The following is a 19,152-nucleotide window of genomic DNA, read 5'->3' as shown; positions in this document are numbered from 1 at the left end:
GTTTGGGCTTGTACCACCACTGAGGATTGGTTGGCACAACAGGAGGATCACGAGGAGTTATCAACTTCATATCAATTAAGGAAGGATAGAGTTCATCATACGTCATAGGAATCGGGTCAAAAGTCACCCTCTTCCTCTCATAGTTTTTGGTGTTGGTGTTGTTATTGTTGCGAGGCTGGTAAGCCTGTTGTTGTTGACGATGTTGTTGTTGTGGTTGTTGAGCTTCTCTGAAAGCAGGTGCTATATGAGCCACCTGGTGTTAGTTAATAGTTGGTCGGACTTCTTTCCTCCTCACAGAGGGTCTTCTCTTGATATGGGAAGAAACAACATGAGTCTCCCTTTCCTTCTTCCTGGCAAATCCCCCATACTTCTTTGCTGAATTATCTTCACGGGACAGACGCCCTTCACGGACTCCCTCTTCTATCCTCATCCCCATATTTACCATTTCGGTAAAGTCTGAGGGAGCACTAGCAATCATGCGCTCATAATAGAAAGAGCTCAAAGTCTTCAGAAAGATTTTTGTCATCTCCTTCTCCTCCAAGGGTGGCACTATCTAAGCTGCCAATTCTCGCCACCTCTGGGCATATTCCTTGAAGGTTTCCTTGTCTTTGGGGGACATCGCCCTCAACTGATCTCTGTCTGGAGCCATATCCATATTGTATTTATATTGTTTCATAAAGGCCTCGCCTAGATCATTGAAAGTGTGAATGCTTGCACTCTCCAGCCCCATATACCACCGGAGCGCAACACCTGTCAGGCTGTCCTGAAAGTAGTGAATCAGCAGTTGATCGTTATCTGTTTGGGTTGACATCTTGCAGGCATACATCACAAGATGGATGAGTGGGCACGTATTTCCCTTGTACTTCTCAAAGTCAGGCACTTTGAATTTAACTGGGATCTTTACATTGGGAACCAAGCACAACTCAGTAGCACTCTTCCCAAAAAGGTCCTTACCTCTCAAAGTTTTCAACTCCTTGCGCAACTCAAGAAATTGATCTTTCATCTCATCCATTTTCTCATATACGTCCGGCCCCTCAGATGGCTCGGAATGATAAATGGTGTCTTCCACACGAGGTAAGGTATGCACTACAGGTGGCGGTACAGACAGGACCGGGCTAGATGCCGGGAAAGAAGCAAAGGTGGGAGCGAAACCCTCTGGTACAAAGTTGGATGGCATTCCCCAAGGGAATCCAGCAGGCATACTAGGAGCGAACTGGGCGGTGGCAGCAGGCACTATTGAGGTAACCACTTCGGGGATAACTGTCCTCGCGGGAGGAGTTGGAGGAGTTGGAGAAGCTTGACTTTGAGCGGCAAGGACTGACTCCATCATGGCAATCAGCCTAGCAATCTCCTCTTTTAGATCTCTATTCTCTTACTCGAGGTGTTCCATGATCTTCTGATGATTTGCTCGGGTGTTGTACCGGTGCGTCAGCTTGTCTTCAAAATAAATGAAGAGCAAAGAGTTAGACCACTGATCAAGAGCTCAGAACCAAACCTGCTTATGCATATGATGCATGCAATGCTCGTGCATATGATTTGTTTTTTATCGAAGGAACTTTATAAAGATCTATTTGCAAATGTTTTGAAAATATTGAACTTTTAAGACATATATGGAATACTCGTAGCAATATAATATTTGGAAACTTTTTACACCAAAGAAGTAGTACAGTCTCGGTAACCAAATACAATAAAAGGGAAAAGGAGAATAATCATCCTATGGAGCCCTAGAAGCAATTGTCCAAAGCCTTTGAGATCGGAAGATACGTCGCACGAAGCCTATTCACCTCTCTCTCATAAGCTGCTTCCATGTCGACTTTCTCCTTGGCGAGCTGATCATATCTCTTCTTCCAAAACCTAGATGAGTGAGGAAGGAGAGAAGTAACCATGTCATCAGGATCATCAATAACCTGATGCTCTAGAAACTCAATCACTACATCCTTATCCTTAAGCTGCTGAAGAAGCTCCTCACGCTCTCGAACCCAAGCACGCGACTGGTCTTCATCTCTCAACTCCTCTACTCCTTGATTAGGGAGATTTGAATTCCCAACCATAACCATAGGGGTAGGTCTCGGATACTCGTACGGCATGCGGTACTCGAGAGCTCTCTTCCTTACCCAAGAGGTGTAAGGCTTCAAAGCAACACAATTCTTCAGACCAAGCTCAATCCTCCCTTTCCTATGAACCTTACGCCAGGCGCGGACCATCCTATCCTTCAAGTTTTAGGGATCTTTACCCTCTTGAAAGAATAAGCCTTCCAACGAAATGTTGTTAGGTTTATCCTTTAAGGGGAACCCAAGCTGACGGAGAGCCAAAGTAGGTTTGTAGTTAATTCCACCACATGTACCAAGAAGAGGTACATTGGAGAACTCACCACAAGAGTCAATAATCTGGATGCCATCATAAACACGATTATACCAAGAGGTATCATCATTAGTGAGAGACATAAGTCTTGTGGACCACCGTAGACATCCCTTGTTCTTCTTGAAGGCAAGTGTCTGAGGCAAGTGCAAAATAAACGACTTGTACAACAGAGGCAGACAGGACATAATGGCACCACCACCCTTCGCATTCCTCATATGCAAAGAGAAATAAGTGTCACCCAATAGAGTCGGAACAGGATTAAGAGAAAACAAAATCCTAATAGCGTTCACATCCACGAAGTTGTCGATGTTGGGAAATAACACTAGCCCATAGATGAGGAGTACAAATATGGCTTCAAAAGCTTCCTTACTCATGGCCTTCCTAAACAAGGTAGCTTTGATAATCGGAAGCTCAGATGGGATCAACCGCGAATCACGGGTTTGTTGTAAGTCACGAGCATGGAGTCTCGGTTAAGAACCACTCAACGGGAGTGTATTATGGTTAAACCTGACAATCATGTTCTAAAAGGTTCCCATTGTCATCATCCCATCTTTCGGATATTATCGGATAAAACGACTACTCGTCCTCCAAAAATATCCTCAAGATATACTCTTATGAGTGTAGTATCGCATAACAATCGCCTCAAGTCTTACACTTGAACGACCTTCGCACTACGTCCTAAAATAGGCCAAGATGGGCTAGGTATCTAAGGTCCTTGGCTTCTAGGGTTCATATTGGAAAGATTAATGCCTAACCACGACTACTCGTGTGATATTAGTGATCCCTATAAAAACCTCCACCAAGTGAATGGATTTGCAATCCAACTTGTTAAGGAATAACTCCACACAAGTCAACAAGACTATGCCATTCTCCTATCATAAGTGCACTCGAGTTCGGGTATAGAACTCATCTCACAAGAAACCACCAAGCATACAAGCAATTGATATATCAAGCAATTCATACATTACAAACAATACATTCATCCCAAATTTGCACAAAAATATGCCACAAATAAATATAAACATGCAAGCAAAAAGTAGGCTAAACCCATTAGAGATTGTTCCCCAGCAGAGTCGCCACTTTTCTGTAGCGGGGTTTTCGTTACCTTTAGGTTTATTGATTAAACCAAAAGTCAACATACAATTCGAGTCGCCACCGCACTTTTATTTGTCCAAAGGAAAGGCTAAAAAGCGAATAAAAGCCAAGTAAGAAGTTTTTCAAATCAAAAACTAATAAAAAAGTCAGAGATCTGGGTAAGGGAGTTCGTTATGAAATGGGAAGATTTTACGCACCCAAAACATCCTTAGTACTCTAAGGGAACCCTTTTTGCAAATATGTGTTGTAGGTTGGTATTTGTGAAAAGATTTGTGCAAAAGATTGAAGGGATGAAAAGAGAATAGATTATATTTACAAATTTGTTGTTTGAATGGATGAACCCATTGCCTACGTACCATCACAAAGGAGGATCAAAACCTCGTAGTTCGGGGTAAAAATCTCAAAGATTGGTGAATTGATTTTAATCAAAAGCCTTAAGGTCTTTTGTTATCAAAGGGAGAAAACTCAACCTAAACCAACAATCCACCATGTGAGGAAGGCTTCAACATGCTAGTGAAGGGTTAACCCTATAATAAGCATGGAAGGCTCATAATCCAACACTAAGGATGCGGTGAGATTTACATCAACCGTAATGATAACTCAAACCTATGAATAATTTTTATGAAAAAGGTTTTAACAAGTGGCCATTGGAACCACAAAACAACTTGAAAATAGTTATATTTACAAGTTAGGTTTATTTACAAAATGAAGTCAAAGTGGGATTAAAGTTTATTCATAATGAGTATTTATGAAAACGGTTTTTGAAAAGTCAAAGGCCTAAGGCCTAGGTTTCTAATTTGAAACAAAGTCAAAGTTTTGAAAATGATTTTTGGCTTGGTTAGAGTGGGGAGAAGAAGAGAAGGGCTAGTCCTAAAGCATACAAAGATAAGAGGGAAAAGATAAACCCTTGAAGTTCCTTTTCTTGAAGTCATAGAGATGACTCAAGATGCTCCTTTCCTTTGAACTTAGCAAACAAACAAGCAATCAAACAATTGAATTCAAGCTCCTAGGATCTCCATTTGGCTTGGCTCTTAACTTGGCTACTCATGACAATGGTCCTCTTTTCACAATCTCAAGTTGGGATCCCTATCACACAAGAGCAAACATCAAAAAGTTCAAAACACAATAAAGGGAATGGACAAAGAATAAGTTTGGAGGAGAAGTCCTTTGAGATCAACTTTGAGTTTTAGCATTCTAAAGGCACGAGGCCTAGTTGCTCTTCAACAAGTTTTGCATTCTAAAGGCATGAGGCCTAGTTGCTCTTGAACTCCTTTAAGCATGGGTATGTCCTAATTCTAAGTCCTTTCTCCTTTTGCATTTGGTTCACACAAAAACTAACACAAAAAAAATACAAGATAGCAATATATTTATATACAATAATGGGCTCAAATGAACAAAAGAAAAATGACATAAACATAAAATATGTGCTCAAGTGAGCAAAGTGAAAATCAATATGAATAATGAGCAAGAAATAAATGACATTAAAAGTAAATAACAAGAAATTAAATGCTCAAATTAAAGTTAGTAGTTAGTAAAGTTATGTTAGTTTGTCATAAGACAATGTAGCGTTATGTTAAGCAATCGTAAGTGGACTAATGTAGTAGTCACACCTATCTGAGGTCGGTCAATAAAAATATAGGCAAAGAACACGAGTTAGAGGTCATGACTAGTAAGCCAAGCTCCATAAACTTGTCATGCCAAACAAAAGGGGAAGGGTCTTGTATTGACTTTTAGTTATTTGCTTGACCAAGAAGCAACCTATCTTGGACACAAAACAACTCATTTAATCATGGATCAAGTTGAGTTTAGTTTGAATCAAAGAAGGTTAAACTTCTCATTTTTCAAGACCAACTTCAAGACTTTAACTCATTGGCCATTGATGGAAAGAAAGGGATGAAGATGAAAGGGAGAGGAAAAGAAGACAACAATCAAATCCAATTGTTCAAATATGAATCAAATCAATATCAACCAACACCAAACAGAAGAGAAATGAAGATAACAAGTCAAAGAGTCAATGGTATTTTTTTTGGTATTTTTGAATTAAAAATAAAATGCAAATAAAAAATAAACAAATAAGGTCAAACCTTAAATTCAATTCTAAACAACTTCAACAAGTCCAATTAAATTCTCATAGGTTCAACATAGTCAAACAAACTTTGACTAATTTTCTCACAAATTTTTGAAATCAGAAAGCAATTAAAAATAATTAAAAACAATACAAAAAAGCATAATATGAATTAAAATCTCAAATAATCTCAAAACAATCAAGAAATTGTTGAGACTATTTTTCATTGACTTATCATGATCCATAAATGCTATGAAATTTTTTTGGAGTTTTTTAAAAGTCAGAAAGTATTTTAAAATGAATTAAAACCATTAAAAATCAAATAATCCATGAAAAATATCAAATGAAGTCACAAAAATAATTAAAAATCATAATATGAAACTAGATTTTTCAAGAAATTTTTTGGAATTGGTCTCCTATTTTTCTGACTTCAAATGAATTTTTAATGAATTTTTGAAAATAAAAGGAATTAACAGAAAATAAAAGAAAATGGAATAAATGGAAAAAAGTGCAGCCACATGATGCATTCATTAATTGACGTGGCATCTGGCAACGGTATGGAACGGAGGGAACACGCTACATCCAAGTCAAACGCATCACACAAGGTATTAAATGAAGTAATTATAATGGATGATCAAGATTAAATCGTGGCAAGGTGATCCAATGGCCAAGGAGCAAGACACGTGGTGGTGGTGGTGGAAACCACCGTCTTCTCCGGCCAGACAACAAATTCCGGCCACCAGTTGCAGGAAAATGAAACTTAATAAAAATTAAAAACAAGACCATGGAAATGAAGCTCGTGTGATGGAGATCATCATTGTACCAATGGATCTTCCCCACTCTTCCTATGTTGAGAGAAATGTGAAGGAGAAGATCATGGTGTTCAAACTGAAAGTTCATGAAATGAGAAATTGAAAGCACCAATGGCTTGCCTCAAGTGTGAGGACTTCAGAAAACCACAGAAACACAAGAATGCTACATTGAATTAAGAGTTCTAGATCCAAAAAGCTTGAATGGATACCTTCAAATGGATGAACTTCTGGCCACGAATCCTTCAAGATCCTTGCTCCTATTTGATCCTGAGTGTAATGGAAGTGAAAGGCTAAGGAATCAGACTTTAAAACTCAGCTAATGATGCTGAATTTCAAGCTCGAAAGTGTGAAATTTTTTGGGTGATTCCTTTGGTAATGGCTATGGTTTTAGTGCTGCAACATATCAGATCTCCAAAAGGTTGCCAAATGAATGAGAGGAAGTGGTTATTTATAGGTGAATGCATCAGCTGATCACACTTCTTTCATGTGCATGGCAATTTGAATTTGCATTGCATGGGCCTATACAGGCGTGTGGGAGGCCCAATGGTGAATGCAAAAGCTTGCTGAGATCAAGTAAAGGGCAAATGGTCGTGTGCATTGGACTGAATAAGCTTGCATACTCAAGTTTCATCATAAAACACCAAAATGTACATATATGGAAAGAATTCTGAAACTCACAAATGGTAGGTCCAAATAAGTAATGTGAGTAATGGTTGGAAAGCCCTTGGAATAAGGAACAAAAGTCATGTTGGGCAAAAATTCATTTGGCATTTGGAAATTGATCAAAACTGGCAGGGAAAATCCAAGTACAAAACATGTTCAAATCATTTTGAAAACTTTCACCAAAAGAAAGCTTAATCAAACCCCTATTTTTTCATGATGAAAGCTTCAAATGGAAAAACCTCCAACATAAACGTTGTAGATAGATTCAAGATGATCAATTTAGATCCAAATTTTGTATCATTTGGGTTTTCTATGACAAAGTTACGGGTATTTGAAGTTGGGTACTTTTTCAAATTCAATGAATTAGGTCCAAGATGACCTATAATGTTTTGCATTATCACATGTATTTATTTTAGGATTATGAAAATTTGTCCAACATAACATTTTAATTAGAAATCGCAATATTTCCAATGCATTTGATCTCACCTAAAAATCATAAATATTAAGGAAGTTATGCCCTTGGTAAGTTGACCCAAAATTAGGGTTTTAATCAAAATGACCTATAATATTTTGAAATGAATGATGACCTTCCAAGTTTCAAATGGATTTTTGATGAACATTAAAGTTGTTCATATAGTTCTTGAGAACATTGTTTCTCTTGGGGTTATCTTCATTTTAAAAACACATCAAAATTTATATCTCAATGGTGCTCAGTTTAGTCAGGTGACTTGACTGGTCAACTTTTCAAGGCCAAACTTCCAATCTTGATGAATAAATGATTTAGGGGCCTCAAATAGGCTCATATATGCATAAAATGATGAATGAAAGAACTTAACGTGATTAAATTTGATCAGAGGTTGAGATTCCTTCATGGGTAAGGCACAGTCAAAGCATAGTGGAATTAGGGTTTCCTTGGGAAACAATCTTCAAGCCCTTTGGGTTATCTTGACAAAATTGGAAAATTGAGATAATTGGGAGACATATATGATTATTAGGAACTTGGTGGACCATTGTCATGCTTTTTCTCATCTTCATTTAGCCATTTCATTGGGCTCAGGAGCCTCCTAGGAGCATTGTGGAGCACATGACCACTTGAGCTTCAAAACAAAAAGAGTTAGTGACATATTTTTGTGCTTTTGGTTAGTAATAAAAATAGGAAAATCAATAATATACAATACAAGCATTCTTGGTGGTCTCAAAACACTCAAACAAGTCCCACCCCTAGGGTTAAAGAGCCCAACATGCTATGATCCTTGAGGCAATGCACTTGTGCAATAACATGATGCCATGAGGGATCTTAGGGTCAAAATTAGGGTCTTACACATATGTTTGATTCCTTTGACCTTTTAATAGATAATCCATATGTGACTGCTTGAGTTTAGTTTATCATTTCTCCTTCTTCACCTATCTTTCTTCTTTGATTTTGAACCACTATGTTACACGTTTTAGGAGTATAACTTGTGTTATTACTCTAACATGCTTGACACATAAATTTTCATTGCTCGGCCTCCCATAGTATGATCTTTATATAGATTGTGCTACGATTGCTTAACATAACACTAAATTGTCCCGACACAATGAATTTACCATTCACTTTAACTCCTAACATTTACTTTATGCAATTTACTTTTATGCCTTTATTTTCATGCCTTTACTTTATGCAATTTACTTTTATGTCTCATTATTCATTATCTCACTTCATACATTATTCATCTTGTCTTGTTCATCTTATGCTTCTTATCTTGTGCTTAAATTGCTTGACAATCACAATGAATTAAAACATGATAAAATGGATAGATTTGATCCTTAAGACCCATGCTTGACTTGGAGTGATGTTGAAGACTTTGGACTTAGGACTTAGACCTATGCTTATTTTGGAGTGACCTTGGACTCATTGACCTCTTGATCACTTACACCTTGTTTATCTCTTAAACTTTGGAACTTGTGATCTTATCATCTTTTTATTGTTCATTGCATTATACCTCTGTTGATCACATTCATTTGTTTAGGTTAACACACATTAGCACACACATGGCTTACCCTTGGGACACGTCCTTTATTTAAAGCCATAATACCTAAAATAACAGCAAAAAAATATGCACAAAGAAAAAGAAGAAGAAAATTTGCACAGAAATTGCTCAGAGTACATAGTAGAAAGAAGAATGTAGAAAAGAATTAGTGTGAAAAAGTGAATGGGACCATTCACTATTTATAGTCCGACTAGCCATTAGCCATTGCACGCGTCATACCTGCACCATGCACGCGATGCCAACGATCATCCCCAATGTCTCTCACCAACGGTAACATCACGTGTATCATAGATGCATCGTATATGTGATGCTAGCGGTACAATACGTCTCTCCAATGTCTCAATCATTCACACGATGCTTACATCACGTGCGCAATAGAGCCTTATCGCGTGCATGATGATACCAAGAGCTGCACTTAGTTTCCTCATTTCTTCCTTTATTTTATTTTTCTTCCTCTTCTACTTTGTTTTACTTTCCAAATCATAACACAAGAAACCACAATGTTAAAATTTTAAAATTCACTATAACTTAAAAATAAATTGTTATCGATGGGTTGTCTCCCATCAAGTGCTTGTTTTACATCATTAGCTTGACGACCTAAGTTATGTCAGGCGCAAGGGAGACCCTCACGTCGACCATTTCACTTCTTCTTTGTTCTTTGTCTATGTTGCTACCTTTTTCCTTAAGATGGTAGCAAGTATTCAAATTCTCTTCACTTGGTACCGAGTCATACATGTTGAAAAAAACTTTCTTTTTATTGAACTTTAGGATAAGTTCACCAGTTTCCACATCAATCGTAGATTTCCCAGTTGACAAGAATTGCCATCCGATAATTACAGATCCCAATGAAGTTCCCTTTGTATCCAACACTACAAAATCCACAAGAAATACCAATTCGTTGACATGTACTAACATGTCACACAAAATACCAATAGTTGAGTAACAAATGAGTCAGCTAGAGTGAGAGTCATGTTACTCGGTGTGATCTCACCCACATTCAACTCTTTTACCATTTTTAGTGGCATAACATTTATGTTAGATCCAAGATCACACAGAGCGTGCGGAATATTCACCACACTGATATTTCAAGAAATAGTAAACTTACATGGATCTTTTAATATTGGTGGTAGCACTTGAGACCTTACCACTTCGGCCTTTTTGGTCATGTTTACATTTTCCTTGCTTACTTTCTCTTTCGACCCCTTTAATAATACCTTCATAAATTTAACAAATTTAGGCATGAGTTCTAAAATTTCATAGAACGAAATACTTACTTGGAGAGTGGCTAACATTTCCTTGAACTTTGCAAACATCGTTGTTTCATCCTCTTGAATCGGTTTCTTTTTAATTATAGGGAATGGTGGTTTAACATAATCCGGTAAATGAGGGTTTGGTTCAATCAAGATTTGCTTCTTAGTTCTTCTCCAAGGAGAATCTTTATCAAGGATTTGATCAAGAATGACTCATATTTTCTATTTGTCACCTTGATTTCCATTCTCTTCTCTTTAAATCACACCTTCTTGACTTGTCTCTTTGTTACCTTGTTCAATAATTACCCCTAAACCTGCATCAACAACTTTTCATGTTTCATTCTTAGGATTATTTATAGTGTTACCTGTGAATCCTCCACTCGTGCTAGTAAAGTCGTTATTTGTCTAGATAGCTAACCAATCTTCATCTTCATATTTTTAATAGACTCATCCTGGTTTCTACTCACTTCCTCTTGGTTCTTATTTACCTGGTCAAATCTACTTTAAGTGACTTTAATGAAATTATACAAAGTCTCTTCCAATTGAGATTGCTTCCTTTGAAACAAAACTTGTTGGCTTTGTTGCATCCCTTGGTTAGTATTTGAATTTTGATTATTGCTCTAACAGAAATTTGGGTGATCTTTCCAACTCGGCATGTACTTGTTCGAATACTGGTTATTCTTTTGAAAATTTGCAAATTGAGCCTCTTCACTTAATTCTTCTAATGGACACCTTTCATTTTGATGTCATCCTCTATAAAAGTTACACTTAAGTGATTGTACATGGCTCACGCTAGCTTTATTTAAGAAGCATTTAGCTAATTGCTTATTTAACAATTCAATTTGAGCCAATAATGCAGTTTGAGCATCAACAGTTAACATACCTTTGGGTGTCCCCACCATTTCAGCTTTGACTGACTTTTCTCTTTTAGAACGGTACTCATTCAAGCACATCTTTTCAATTAGATCCTTGACTTATGGTTCGGTCATTTGTCTAATTGTGCCTTCCACTGAAGCATCTAGCAACATACATGTCTGACTCTTTAGGCCATTAATGAAATTTTTCATCAGCTCCATATTATTCATATTATGATTGGGGCATCTGTGTAGTAGTAATTTGAATTTCCCCCAAGAGTCATACAGTGACTCCATGTCTTGTTGCTCGAAATTGATAATCTTAGCTTTGCTCTCAGTAAACTGGCTGGTGGTGAAAAATATTTCCAAGAACTTATCCTCGAGCTCCTTCCATGTTTGAATGGTTCCATTTGGAAGGCATAGTAGCCAATATGTTTGCCTTCTAATGAGTGAGAAACCAAACAACCGTAACTTTACTTGGTCATCCGTGACATCATTAGGTTTGCACATCGAAGCGGTTTCATAGAAGCGTGCAAGATGAGCCCGTGGATCTTTGATAGTGTTCTTGTTGAATGGATTGTCTCTTAGACTTGAAAGCACAAAATTCTTAATATCAAAGTTAGCAGGGTCTGCTAATACAAACCCTCTAGAGACATGTCCCTCGTTGGTTCTTTTATAGTAATCCCCCATAACTTGGGGTATTGGTGCTGCCATGGTATCCCGCTCTTTAGAATCTGAAGAAAGTATTGGTGGATCTACTTATGGTTGGTCCCCTTCAACCATAGTTGCTTCTTTACCTGCTTTTCTTAAAGCACATGCATTTCTTTTAATTTATGGATCAAATGGTAGTAATGATGATCCTGAACTGCACATACACAAACAGAAAACACATCAGTATCACTATGATAGACAAGAAAATAAACCAAAAGGAAATGAAAACTAACAAAAATAAAATAAGTTGCACAAAGCGTTGCCCTGTTGAAATCAACAGTCCCCGAAAACAGCGCCAAACACTTGATGACTTCTCGGCAAATGTACCAATAGTGTCGTAGTAATAAAAGATCGAATCCACAGGGACTGTGTTCGAACAAGCCAGTAATTATGTAATGTAAAGGAAAATAGTAAATGGGGGATGGAGGATTCAGGTTTCAGAAAGGAAAACAAACTACGAGTTCAAAACAGAAATATTAAGACAGTTAGGTTGTGTATCGAATCCCTTTATCCTCTCTTGTTGATGTATGATGCCTTGTATGAATTATCTTATCCTTATAATCTCACGACAAATTAACAAAACTGTTATAACTGATCCCTCACGAAATAACTCATTAATTATTACTCGTAGCTTCCTATTCCTAGTCCACCAACATAAACATGATTAGGCGATGTACAAAATGTTAGTTCCTTATGCCACTACTTAGGGTCTCATATCCCTATTGAACCAGCATAAGTAGAACAATTGCCCTAGGTCCAACACATAGGCTAAGGGTCAGTAATCCATATGTATCCAATATTAGATTAGCAGAGTATCTCAAATAAAAAGCATTAAGATTAAGAAACAACTGAATAAGATTAATTCAAAGTATTCATACAAAGTCAAACCAACATATAATTCCAACAAGATTGAATATGGTTCATCATAAGACAATCTAACCTAGAAGAGCTTAGCTACTCATTATTCAGAAAATAATACCATAATTGATAGATGAAAATAACATAAGAAGTCTCTTGAAGAGATGACTTCCAATGGCTTCAAATTGTCTAAAAATCACCATTCGTACTCTCTAAATCCTGCTCCAGTCTCCAAAATTTGTAACCCTTGTGAAAGTGCAGAACTTCCCCTTTTAAAGGCGTCAAAATGGACCAAAACGCGTCATAAAAAGGCCCAGAAAAGTTACCATCGCGTGCATGATACTCTGCATCGCACGCACGATGCTACTTTTAATGTCATATTGTGTGCGCGATGCCACGCGATGGTGGATGTGATTATTTCTGAAGCTTCACTCTTTTTCTTCTTCTCATTTTTCACTCAAATTTTCACTAAGTCCACAATTTGTATCCTTACAAAATACCTCGAAGAGTTGATCTGAACTCGAGAAGATCGAGTCTCTAGGGAAGCTCATCAAAAGCCATGTGTGCCTTATCACTGTTGCTTCTATCTCATCTCGACCATCAAACGGGTGGAGAACTTGAATATTTTTTTCTGAAGAAGATAATGCTTATTTCTCGAGTAAGGTTGAAGTCGTTTATCAAGAGGAAATGGAAGGGATGTCATATTTAATGCCTAAAGATTTGGCGATCCTAGTGTGTCATATCAATGGAAAAGAGATGTATTCTTTCTTTACCATCTTTATGGGGGGAGAGAGAGAGAGGCTTAAGGAGTGTGTTGGTGCCTTTATTATTGCGAAGGATTAGTTTCAAGAAGATTTCGTTAGAACAAGCGTGCTATTGATGGATATGGGGAATGAGATGAAATCATTTGGTTAGAGTCACTTGTTGGATGAAAGGGTGAATTCATTAGCTTAAGAAATAAAGAAGAACAACGCTCCCTTGACATCTTTCTGAACAATGTCATCTAATCCTGAGTCCCCCTTTGATGATGACACTAAAGAATTAGATCTTCCTGGAAAAGGATAAATGAATTTGAGGCATCTTTAAATGAAGCCTGAGAAGGTTGGAAAATGGCTCAAGATAATGCTTGGGTGATTTTTTTCCAAAAATCTTGACTTGTCCAAAGAGTATGCGAAGTTAGTGGAACGTCGTTATTCTAGTTTACAAATTTCCTTTGAAAATACTTTGAGGAAAGTGGAGGTTTTATATCCTGAGGTGAAAATATCAAGGGACTAGATTCATCCTAATCAAGAAATAATGGATGGGAGTCCGATGAACACTAGGGAGGAGCTAAACTTGTAGTATTTTTTTGACAGGGGTAATCTTTCATGAATTAATGTTTATTATTGATTTAATGGTTATGTTTTGTTATTTTATTGATGTTTCTTTTCTTTCTTACTATTGTTTTAACCTTCTACACGTATTTCCCCGAGTCCTGAGTTGGTTTCCCTATGAATTGCTATTTTTTTGAGATCGTGCTTAGAAGTTTCATTGGACGTATTTGAAGAGTGTGTCCGACCAAGGGTCTACTCCTTTCTACCTTCCCTAAAGGTGACCATTAAATCGATATAATAATAAGGGTGAATAATCATTTCATTATAGGCTTGCAGGTCAGATCCCTTATACATTGACAACTTCTCTCTCTCTCTCTCTCTCTCTCTCTCTCTCTCTCTCTCTCTTTCTCTCTAGCCTGAGTTTCTCTAAAATCTCTACATACATGATATTGCATAAAATTCCTCCATCGGGGATTCTCAACACATCAAATTATCCATAGTTATTTTTATCAACAAAGGGAAGATTTTGTTCAGGATACTAACTACCTTTTCAATATCAAAGAACTTGAGGATAAGCATTTATGGTCTTCCATATGAGGTTGTACCCCCTCTTTAATAACCTCTAGTATCTCGGAGATTCATCTCTTAAATGTTCAATTAAATATGTTCTTTGGTCTAGGAAGACCTCCTGTGATGGATGAGATACATTGGTATGTTACCATCCACTCTTCGTCCATCACTACTATCTTTCCTCCCTTTGATTTGGTTCACAACTTCGATGGTCTTCTTGGGGGATCCGTTTTCTCTATGGTGGGATCTTTTTTTTACCTTAGAGATTCATCCCGCATCTTGTAATCTTTCTACTTCTTGAGTTCATCTTTCCAGGCATCCTCTAAGGTGTATCAAGTAAGCATCCCTTTCATGATTAATTATTCAATTATGTCTTTCAAGTTTAAGCATTCATCAATGTTGTGATCATGGATCTTGTGGAAATGGAAGAACCTTGTTTTGTCTTTCCTAACTGATTCCTTCACTAGGTAGGGGTTTCTTATCCCAACTTTATTGAAGTCGTTGTTTGCACATTCTTGCAGGATATTATCTATTGATGTGTTCATGGGAATGTAGGGCGAGAATCTGACCCGAGATCTTCAGTACCCATTGTCCGAACAACAATTGTGGTTTCTCCCTATTGCCCAACCATTTCTTGGTTTTCCCGACCCTCTCCGTTTCTCCACCTATTTGGCCAAAAGTTCTTCTTCATAGTTGATGTAAGGATGAGCCCTTTTTAAGAGATCATTTAGGCTTATATTTTTTCTAGCTCTACCTTCTTATGGAATTTATAATCCATCCTTAAACCCTGATTGAATATCCAACACTTCAACCCGTCATTCGTCTCTCTCACTTCTATCGCCACCTAAGTGCACCCATATATGTATTATAGCAGGGTTCCTTTCTTCTTTTGTTGGATCCCACTGATTAAGGATATTATAGTGGTTTTCCACTTTTGGGAAGTAAAATGCGCGTTAAAGGAGTCGTAGAATTCCCTCTAGGAATTTATGCAACTTTCAGGCAGAGTCTTGAATCACGTCATAACGGCTTCTTTGAGGGCCAACACAAATAACTTGCATTTCATAGCTCCGCGGACGTGATAGTAGTTAAGCCTGGTGTCTACGTGCTCAATGTGCTCGTCAAGATCTCCCATTCCATTATAGTTGTCAAACTTCAGATGTTTCTCGATATACTTTGGGATATTTCTATCAAGGATTCATCTAGGGAATGAGTTCCTCCTTTGATCAAAAACATGTATTTCATCGTCACGCTTGTTCCTTATTTGGGATTGATGTGATGGAAATTGTTGGGGAAGTTGATCCCCTGGTGGAATATGACTGCTACCTCTTCCTTTAAAATTATGGAAAGGAGTCTGGTGTTCTCAATGCCTAATTTTATCTAGTGATCTATGGGCCCCTATGCAAGAAGAAAGAATGTCAATAAGGATAGGTTCCGATGCGACTCTCTGGTTTTCGCGTGAAGCTACATAGTTTACATAGTGGTCCCCGGGAGAAGCGTATTGTAGATTCTCTTTGATTTGGAGTAGTCTTTTAGCCAAGAAGTGAGAATCTGATTTTTCACCCCTTGCATGCCTAAGCTGGTTTGCAGTTGCTGAAGGCTTTGGAGCATCTCTCATGCAAGGATATATGGTTTTGCAAGAGGTTTATTTGAGGTTTTTCCTTGAAGCAGTTTCTAGGAAGACTAAAAGGCGATGAGAACTTGGAACATGCTCTGACCATTTTTAGAGGAATTGGATTTATATAAGCAAGAGCGGAAGGAGAGTTAACTAGGACTGAATCAACCTCGGTCGTTGGAGGAATTGGAGTCTCCCTAATGAGATCGGGAGTGTTGATTATTGTGAAAGTCGAGAAGGTCGTGTTGCAATGTACGACTAATCGAGTAGACTTCGATGCTTCTATGGTTCTCATAAAATCAATTGGACTATGGGACAAGAAGAAGATTGGTTGTTGTCGAATTGTATGAAAGTGACAACATTTTTATGGGGATTTGAGGGAATTAGATGTCGGTTCCATCATATGGTGCCAATGTTTCGTGATGGAACCAATAATAGGAAATATGATAGGAACGAGTTCTTCGGTGCAATGATGAGTGTTTTCAGTGCGGTATGATAAAAATATTTGAAAAGTAATTTAGAGTGAGAGTAAGAAGATACTTGAAGTTGATGTGTGTGAATCTTCTATAGGGTGAGCGGTTAAAATCGCTCCATCTTAACCTGACGCATTATGCGAATCATCGTTCGATTAGATTTCACGATGAGAGAAATGTCAAATTTTGGGAGCGCGTGGTTCATGCTTGAATAAGGTCTCACATATTCAGTTCTTGCTGCAAGTGCCTTCTGTGTTGGTTAAATCAACCGTAGTGAAATCAAGATTTTTTTTTTAATTAAAAAAAATAAAAATAAAAGGTGCCACTGTAAATTAAAGAAATCACAAAATCTCTGACGCTAAGAATCAAACTCATATAGTTTAGGAACTTTCATCACAGTTGTTTTATCCAACAGTGATAAAGAAATGTCATCACATTCCTTCTATCAACCGTGATAAAATGGACGTAGTTGTTATACATTTTGTAGGAGTAAAAAATAAGCAAAAAAATATATTTTTCTATAAAACACTAGTTCATAAAATGATTGGTATTTTACACATTCAAATTATAGAATAATAACATGTGCAAACACTTCAATTTTATATTCGGATTATAGAATCTTAACCTTATCAACACAAGAATACGTGATTTAGATTCCATCGAGATAATTTATGCGGACTACAATGCACATAAATTTGTATGAATTGAATTGTTTGGTTCATATGGAATTTGATACAACAATGATGTTGACCTAATTAATATGAGCTCGAATCAGGTTGTACTTTACTACAACAGGGAAACTTTTGTTCATTAATTTTAGTATATCAATGTTTGATCCGAAAGACTAACAAACCAAATGATTTGTCATCTCAACATTAAAAGAGTGGTTGGTGTTGAATATCATCTAATGTCAAATCAACAATTATGAATGTGGTTGCTCTCACCAACACATATAACTATTCTTAATATTTGATCAACATCATATTAAGAAATCAATCTAAGTTAGATATTTTCTTAATTTAATGTAGTGTTTATTTTCAATATTTGCTTTTTGATTTCACCATATTCGAATTCTAGAATCTAAACATTTTAAAAGTACTTTCTAAAATATTAAATTTCTAATATCATGTTTGAATTATCAATGAACTTCTACGGATTGGACGGCCCATTTTGTTGGAGAGACCATTGAGGAATTTGACATGTTAGTCTACAAACTTTTGGGTGCTTTTCTTTGACTTCTTATTTTCAATTTGACTATAATTTAAATAAAAATATCAACATAAACCTCGAAGCTTCTAGTCTAGGAAAGCCAGTTTGAACACATAATTTAGAGCGTAAGCACGGTGTATAAATTAGTTGACGTTGGTCCAAAACTCCCATATGTTTTCTATTAATAAGATTGGTCAAATAAACTTCTCAAATATAAACTCAAGAGAAGGTTCCATCTACACGTTTTTATTGAACATGGTGGCGTGACATTAATAATCAATTATTATTAGGATATTTTATACATAAAGTGAAGGCCATTCTTCACGTGCCATCGTAACTACTTAGCTCATGCATTTGAATATAATTGATTTTTTATTTATCAACGACTAAGTATAAATACAAACAAGCCTACCATTCATCATCACGATATATAAATTGCATTATTTGATTGATAATCTCTCAATTCAATTCCATACACAAAGCGATTCTTAACAAAGAAATTAAGAACTAGAGAAGGTATGAATAATGGGAACGTGTACAACTCGTATGGAACTTCATGGGCAGACCAATGGGACAATGGTCCTGATCCTGTTATGGTTGGTTCCAAAAACAAGAACAGCACAACAAAATATAAAGAAAAGGTTGGGGAAGGTTTAGGGAAAACCAAAGTAGTTGCTTCCAGTGGCGTGAAGAAGTTAAAAGATGGTACCTCTGTTGGTCTCAACTGGATCAAGACCAAGTATTCTAAAGTCACCAATAAACATTAGGCTACTCTGAAATTTTGAAATATAACTTGTTTGTGTACATGTATTCTTTTGAATTCATTTATTCTTCGTGTGTATTGCTTCTATAACTGTAGTTTAGACGCTTTTTGTGTTTACCTTTTTTGTACATCCATCTTTCAGTCTAAAATATCATGTTTTGTGGACTGGTTTGGCATTTTCATAGTTTTTTACCCTGTTTCTTGTTTGTCATGCTCCTGTTATTGAACCAATACAAAAACATTCCATTAAGAAGGGTTCGTTTGAAATAGTTTTGGTTTTTTATTTTTTAAAAACTATTTTGTAAATTAATTTTAAAGTTGAACAATATTATAAAGTTGTCCTAAGTGTATCAATTTAATTTTATTTTTAAATTTTTAAAACTAAAACTCAATATCAGATCCTTCGAAATCTATTCTAATTTTTTTGTTTTTAAAACTCTCAAATAAAAAAAATAGTTTTCAAAAATAGTTTTTGTAAAACAAGACTAATAAATAAGTTTTATAATTTTTAAA

General features: G+C 36.6%; 1 protein-coding gene across 1 annotated transcript; it reads left to right on the top strand.

Moving 5' to 3' along the window:
- Nucleotides 1-18,219: 18,219 nt before the first annotated feature.
- LOC127135263 (uncharacterized) lies at nt 18,220-18,815 on the top strand. The gene has a single exon (XM_051062024.1). The coding sequence runs from the start codon at nt 18,395-18,397 to the stop codon at nt 18,641-18,643; it is 249 nt and encodes an 82-aa protein (XP_050917981.1). The 5' UTR covers nt 18,220-18,394; the 3' UTR covers nt 18,644-18,815.
- The last annotated feature ends 337 nt before the right edge of the window (nt 18,816-19,152 follow it).

The sequence above is a fragment of the Lathyrus oleraceus genome, chromosome 4 (assembly GCF_024323335.1).
Source record: "Lathyrus oleraceus cultivar Zhongwan6 chromosome 4, CAAS_Psat_ZW6_1.0, whole genome shotgun sequence".
Classification (NCBI taxonomy): domain Eukaryota; kingdom Viridiplantae; phylum Streptophyta; class Magnoliopsida; order Fabales; family Fabaceae; genus Lathyrus; species Lathyrus oleraceus.
This window is presented reverse-complemented; position numbering and strand designations above follow the sequence as displayed.